Below are 7032 nucleotides of genomic sequence, written 5' to 3'. Positions count from 1 at the left end.
TGTTTACTAGTAGGACGATTTTATAACGCTACTGGCCACTGCTAAATCTGAGAACACAACTCTAAATGTTCTAGCATCAACCACACATTTACTTCATCTTTAACGTTTCATCTTTGACGTAGGGATAATATTATAAAGACATGTTACAGTATTATAACGACATTTAACTTCAGAGGTCCCATGTTCGTGAACGTACCGTGTCTGAAAGGTGATTGGTGGAGAATGAGGAAGTGTTGTGGCTGGGAGGGACTGTCATGTGACTTCAAAGGAGTTCCCCTCATTGGCTGCAGCTGGTGGGTAGCCATCTTCCTCAGGACAAAGCATCTCCTGTGTGATTTTAGAAAACCATCATGTCAAGCAAAGTCAGATCGTGGCCAGACGCTTCGAAATATCCACTTCTAGACAACAACGTCAGCGCCTGAAGCCTTTGGGGAACGTTTGGTGTTCTTAGATTTCAAATTGGTGGAGAAATGGCCGAGTTTGAGCGAGTTAGAAAGTTCGAATTTTTCATGTTTAGTGGTGACGAGAGGGAGATATTTAACTTTAGTCTCAATTAGAGAGAAGGGCTCACGTTTGCCTTAAAAGTTACATTTTCTGAGAGAGCCAAATATATCTACGTTTTACTGAAACACATGACGCACCATTCACTGCAGTTGCCGGTTTAAACTTCTCATTTAAAGTGGAGTTATCGGCATTGAAAATAATACTATGCGGAAACATACTTACTTGGAAGCGTCAGACGAGGGAACAGCGTTCAACAGCATACATACTTTTAACAATCTCCCGACAAAGACCACAGCACACTGCAAAAAGTCAGTGTTCAAAAACAAGAAAAAAAAATACAAAAATGAGGGGTATTTTACTTGAACTAAGCAAAATTATCTGCCAATAGAACAAGAAAATGTGGCTTGTCAGGACTTTCCAAAACAAGTAAAATTAGCTAACCTCAATGAACCCAAAAATACCTTAAAATAAGTATATTCTCACTAATAACAAGTGCACTTTTCTTGATAGAAAAAAAGATACCTTTTTGTCCAATATGTTGAAAAATATTCTTAAATGAAGTAAATGCTAGTGCCATTATCTTGACATAATGATATGCGCATGATTTTTTTTTTTTCATGCTTGAAGTAAGAAATTATTACTTTAAAAAAGTAGTTTTATACTTGTGAGTGTTGATGACACAGCTTTGCAACAGTTGATATTCTAGTTTCAAGCATGTTTTACTCAATATAGGTCATCAAATCTCAGCAACAAGCTGTAATATCTTACTGAGATCATTTAGGACCAACACACTTAAAACAAGTAAAACACTCTAACATAAAATCTGCTTAGTGAGAAGAATTATCTTATCAGACAGAAAATAAGCAAATGTCACCCTTATTTGAGATATTTAATCTTACTTAGATATCAGTTTTTGCAGTGCACCGTAGACTTAAATAGCGACGACTAAACACAGGGAGACAAAATAAAGCTGCTGCAGGACACTCAAAAGGAAGTGGAACTACAAAAAAGGTGTGCAGGACAGGAACTCAACATTAAACATGGAAAAACACTAACAAACCAAAAATAAGGCAAGGCCTGGTGTACACTTTTCTTATTGCACTCAAAGAACAATTTACAATTTTACATAATACATGTAGTCTGCCACAATCTAGAATTAGGTTAGAATAGAATAGAAAGATGTATTGACATTGTATCGAATGCTTCATGGTTGCCAATTTTGATCTGTGCTTTAAGACAAATGCAATAATCATGAATAAATACTGAAAACAATGCTATGGCTGAAAGTACACAGATAAGACATGTGGCAGGTATATAAAACACACATTGATAAAACACAAATGAAAAAGTGGGAATTTGTAACAGAATTCAGTCAATTCACTTACAAGACGTTAGCTAAGGTGGGCTGTGCAAAACCCCGGAAATGATGTGACAAGCTGACCAATCAGGGCTCTTTTTTTGTCAAACTTTATTTCAACAAAAACTATGACACAAATAAAGTCAAACAATCAGAAAATGCAAGTGAACACGTTTTTAAAAATATGTACATGAACATATTTGTTTACTTTAATTTTCCAACAGTCTTAATAAATTGAAGCAAAATAATTACCAAAAAAATAGAACATACAAAAAAACATGAAACGTGCAAAGGATAAAAATTTAGGGAAAAAAAGAGTCATTACTATGGTTTTTATTTTGTCTTTGATGGAATTTGTCTTTATGTCTTTTACAATTTGGGAAGATTTCACAACCTTTTTGTCTTTGTCATCATTAGTGAACGCTAATGCTAAGATAATATTTGTTTTATGTGCATGTGATCCGGTTTGATCAGTGTCAAAATAAAAGCACATGTTACAAAATAAACCCGGCATTATGCCTGCAGTTGGTCAAGCTAATGGTCTTGTAGTCCATTCCGGTCTTGTGCGGGTCTACAATCTTCGGCAGCTCTTTGGTCTTGCCCGTGGTGGACAACAAACGGAATTTATTGACAGAGATGTGACACAATGTGATATTGATCACAAGCAGCGGTGATTCGAAGAAAGAGGAAATCCTTGTCATGATATCAAGGTGATGAAACGTGAGCCCCGAATGATTTCATAGCAACCAACTTATTTTTCTAATCAAGCCACCAACAGCCAAAGAAGAATCTATGGTATAACAAGAGAAGCAGTCGGATGAAGAAGAAAGCACATCTCCATCTCATCTCCAAGTGTGATGACGTGCCTCAGCCATGGAGACATCTCTCTGTGCACAAAGCATCCTGGAGGAAGAAGATGACTCAGCACATTCCCAACAAACACACATGAATCCAAGTTGAACATCTTCTTCACACAAAGTCCCAAGAACATTTAGAGATGCAAACAGTCCATGTGAGCTAACTCACCGCGTCCCACTCAGCCTTCAGCCGGCATGTCCTCGGGGAGCTCGGCCCCGCCGTGGCGAGCTGTGGGACAAACGCACCGTGAGCCGGTTACTCCCGCTAAGCAAACACCTCACACTGGTGGAGGAAGAACATCCAGAAGGTGGCTCATCACTCACATCAGATCTTTGAGGGGTGACTTAGAAACATCAAGAAGCAGAGTGCTGATCTTCTACTTCCTGACTAGGATACATTCTTGATGAGTCAGCAAACCTGAATGTGCACACTTGATGTCTCATTTGGTCGATCCTCATCATGAGGACTCATGTCAAAAGTTCGATATAAAGTGTGGCATATTGATGGATGGAAACTCTGTCTTTTATTGTGAAAGTTGGGATTTTCAGGCTAAACTTGTCACAAACGTCTGCATCAGACCTTCATATGAGTGATGCTTCACCACGGCTTTGTTTCTTGCGGCTCAAAGAAAATATGTTTTACTTACGAGCTGGATCGTATTGGGCTGAAATGACAGAGAAACAAAAGGTGAAATGGACTTTTTCCTCACGTCACGCTGTGTTTCTATGTGAGAGTGGGTGCTCTGTCTCTGTGGATCTTTGAGGAGGAGGAGAAGGAAAAAGGGGGAAAAAATAAGAAAAAGGGGAAGAAGAAGAAAAAGAGAAAGGGCGAAAGAAGAAAAAGAAAGTGAAGAATGAAAAGAATAAGAAAGTGAAGAATGAAAAGAAAAAGAAGAAAAGAAGAAGAAAAAAAATGATGACAAGTAAAAGAAGGAAATCTGTGTTCCTCACCTTGTCTGTGTCGCCTGACGAGGAAGATGGCCGCCAGGAGGGCCGCCACAGCCACGACCGCCGCCGTGGCACCGATGGCGACGCTCCAGTGGTCTGTTGAGAGCAAAAAGCACAAGTGGAGTGACAAAGCATGAAGAGGAAACCTTCATGACTACTTTGCATGCAGACGTTAAGCGTTGTCATGGTGACATGGATCAATAACGGCGACACGGATCAATAATGCCGACACGGATCAATAATGGCGACAGGTGGACTTGTGATAGGAAACATCTCCAACTAAATGTGTCTTTCTCACCTTCATGGCTTGCGTTGCTCAGGATGCTTCTTCTCTCCAGCTTGGTGACCAAGTCCTCCTTGACGCCAGACAGCTGGAACACACATTCGTACTTGCCCTCCACGTCGGCCGTCACCTCCACTTTCAGCCCCACCGACATCTGGAAGGTTCCGTCGTGGTTGGGGAGCAGCTCTCCGTGCTCCACGTCCTCGAAGATCTGTTCGCCGTCTTTCCTCCAAAACAGGTCGGCTAGGTCGGGGTAGAAACCTGTCGCCATGCAGGTGACCGGAGAGGACGGCGTCTTCTGGAGGAGGAACACCTCTGGAAGCTCTGCACAGGAAGTGATGTCACGTGTGGACAGAAGACAACGTGGAGACAAGGTGTGAACAGAGGTGAAGATGGAGAGAAGGTGTGAACGGAGGTAAAGATGGAAAGAAAGAAGAATGAAGGTAAATATTGCGAGAAGAAAGAGAATGAAAGAAAAGATGAGAGAAAAAAAGAGAATGAAAGTAAAGATGGAGAGAAGGTGAGAATGAAAGTACAGATGGACAGAAAGAAGAGAATAAAAGTAAAGATTGAGAAAAAAAAGAATGAAAGTAAAGATGGAGAAAAATAGAGAATGAAGGTAAAGATGTAAATAAAGAAGAGAATGAAGGTAAAGATGGAAAGAAAGAAGAGAATAAAGGTAAAGATTAAGAGAATTAAGGTAAATATGGAGAGAAAGAAGAGAATAAAGGTAAAGATGGAGAGAAAGAAGAGAATGAAGGTAAAGATGGAGAGAAAGAAGAGAATAAAAGGTAAAGATGGAGAGAAAGAAGAGAATGGAGGTAAAGATGGAGAGAAAGTGAGAAAGAATGAAGGGGAAAAGAGAGGATGAAGGTCAAGACGGAGAGAAGGTGTGAGCGGAGGTAAAGATGGAAAGAAAGAAGAATGAAGGTAAAGATTGCGAGAAGAAAGAGAATGAAAGAAAAGATGAGAGAAAAAAAGAGAATGAAAGTAAAGATGGAGAGAAGGTGAGAATGAAAGTACAGATGGAAAGAAAGAAGACAATAAAGGTAAAGATTGAGAAAAAAAAGAATGAAAGTAAAGATGGAGAAAAATAGAGAATAAAGGTAAAGATGGAAATAAAGAAGAGAATGAAGGTAAAGATGGAAAGAAAGAAGAGAATAAAGGTAAAGATGAAGAGAATTAAGGTAAAGATGGAAAGAAAGAAGAGAATAAAGGTAAAGATGGAGAGAAAGAAGAGAATGAAGGTAAAGATGGAGAGAAAGTGAGAAAGAGAAAAGTATAAAGAGACAGAGTGTAATGTCAGTAATGTTCCTATAGGGGGCGTAAAAGGTGAAAGTACAAGGTGTGTTTCTACCTGTTCTCATTAGGACCTCCTTGCCATACTTCACATACTTCTTCAAGTAAGAAGGACATAGCTCAGTGTAGTAATACTTATAGTAGTCTAGTGTAAGTATGTCCTGGTCCAACATGAGTTTGGAGGGGAAAGCTTGTTGTTTTGCTGCAGTCCATGTCCATGTCTTCATGTCCAACGACATGAAATCTTCTCCATCATAACCATGCTGATGCCAACCTTTAACTTCATCAGTCTCATCATTCCATTCACATCCATACATCCACTGGACAATGTGAACACCTGAGAGACACAAAGTGTTGTAAAGCAGAGTGAAACACACACAATGTGTTTTATGTAGAATATTATGGGATGGACAGAGACAAGTGTCAGTGCAGTAATGTGTGTTTTTACTACAGTATAAAAAGAGTACATCAAATATATTTGAATAGTAGAAAGTTCAAGATAAACAAACCTCCAGTTTGGTTGAAACGCTTCTTAAGAATTCCAATGTTGACTTTGTTGACTTGCTCATCAACAACACAGTTCTCTGTGTTTCTCTGCCAGTAGTTTGGATCCTCTTCTGTGATTTGGTTCATCCAGTCCTGTTTGGCTTCTGCTTTCCTGCTCTCGCTGTCATAGTGAACCACCTGGACTTCATCAACATAACCAACCATCACAAACTCTGGGAAGTTTGGAACTTGAGAGGACGAAGTGTAGAAATACTTCAGCGTGTGAATCACTGAAAGAAGAGCAACTTTTTATTATTTTGTGTCATGTTCAACAATCTTGCAGTGTGAATATTTGATGTCATTCAGTCTTCAGTCGGGTCTTAAAGTGAACATCAAACACTGCCAGACATCACAGTCTACAGTCACATGGTGTCTATGAAAAATACAACACAATAATAATATTACTAACATCTATTTTAATAAGCCATCTGTTGACAGTTTGTACATTTTGAAAATAAACGTATTTTTTTTCTCCAATGGAGGATGAATAATGTCAAGTACAAATGTGTAGACGCCCAAAGTTGTACACACCCTCAACACACAGACTAATAACTACTTTCATTTCTCAATAAATATTTTACATTTATGTCACAGGAGGTTAAATAAATTGTTTAACCTTTAATAACAAGCTTGTATTTTTCAAAATTATTTTTATATATTTAAACATTTGTTTAGGCATTTTGTTTGTCCTCATTTAAAAAAAGACATCAATTATTTTCACATCATTTGTATGAGCTTTTTTGGTGGGAAATGATATGTTCAATAAATCCCATTCAAAGTTTAAACAAATGATAAAACACAAAAATAATATTGATGTATTTCAGGAGAATTTCCTCAGTCACAGTTCAATTAAAGATGACAGGAAAGTGAGGGAATTTGTTCAAGTTGAACAACAATGAAGATGAAAACAATGACGTTATTCTTGTTATCTCAAAATAAAAAATGTTAGGATTAAAAATAAATGACAGGTTATATTTTGTAAATAAATATGTTTCAAACGAATCATGATAAGGTAATAATAAGCTTGAATAAGATAAGAACGAGTATAATTAATAAGTAGAAACTCACAGAATAAGTGGAGGCACAAAGAGGATTTATGAATAATGTTTATAAATTGTATTTTTTTTTAAAAAGGAGGACTTACCAGGCGCCCCGCTGTGCATTTGCACGACCAGAAGACAGAATAAAAACAAGTTCATGATGTCAGCACAAAATAAAAAGATGTTTTCCACTTTTAA

The 7032-nt window shown here is 38.0% G+C and overlaps 1 protein-coding gene across 1 annotated transcript; it reads right to left on the bottom strand.

The window, feature by feature from the left end:
• Nucleotides 1-252: 252 nt before the first annotated feature.
• Nucleotides 253-5984, bottom strand: LOC133662583 (class I histocompatibility antigen, F10 alpha chain-like). The gene is made up of 7 exons (XM_062066697.1): nucleotides 5758-5984; nucleotides 5307-5585; nucleotides 3965-4273; nucleotides 3670-3762; nucleotides 3366-3475; nucleotides 2888-2947; nucleotides 253-327 (listed from the first exon to the last, which is right to left on the bottom strand). Exons 1-7 carry the CDS (start codon nucleotides 5957-5959, stop codon nucleotides 253-255), a joined length of 1128 nt encoding a protein of 375 aa, XP_061922681.1. The 5' UTR covers nucleotides 5960-5984.
• Between the last annotated feature and the right edge of the window lie 1048 nt (nucleotides 5985-7032).

The sequence above is a fragment of the Entelurus aequoreus genome, linkage group LG12 (genome assembly GCF_033978785.1).
Source record: "Entelurus aequoreus isolate RoL-2023_Sb linkage group LG12, RoL_Eaeq_v1.1, whole genome shotgun sequence".
NCBI classification, from domain to species: Eukaryota; Metazoa; Chordata; class Actinopteri; order Syngnathiformes; family Syngnathidae; genus Entelurus; species Entelurus aequoreus.
This window is presented reverse-complemented; position numbering and strand designations above follow the sequence as displayed.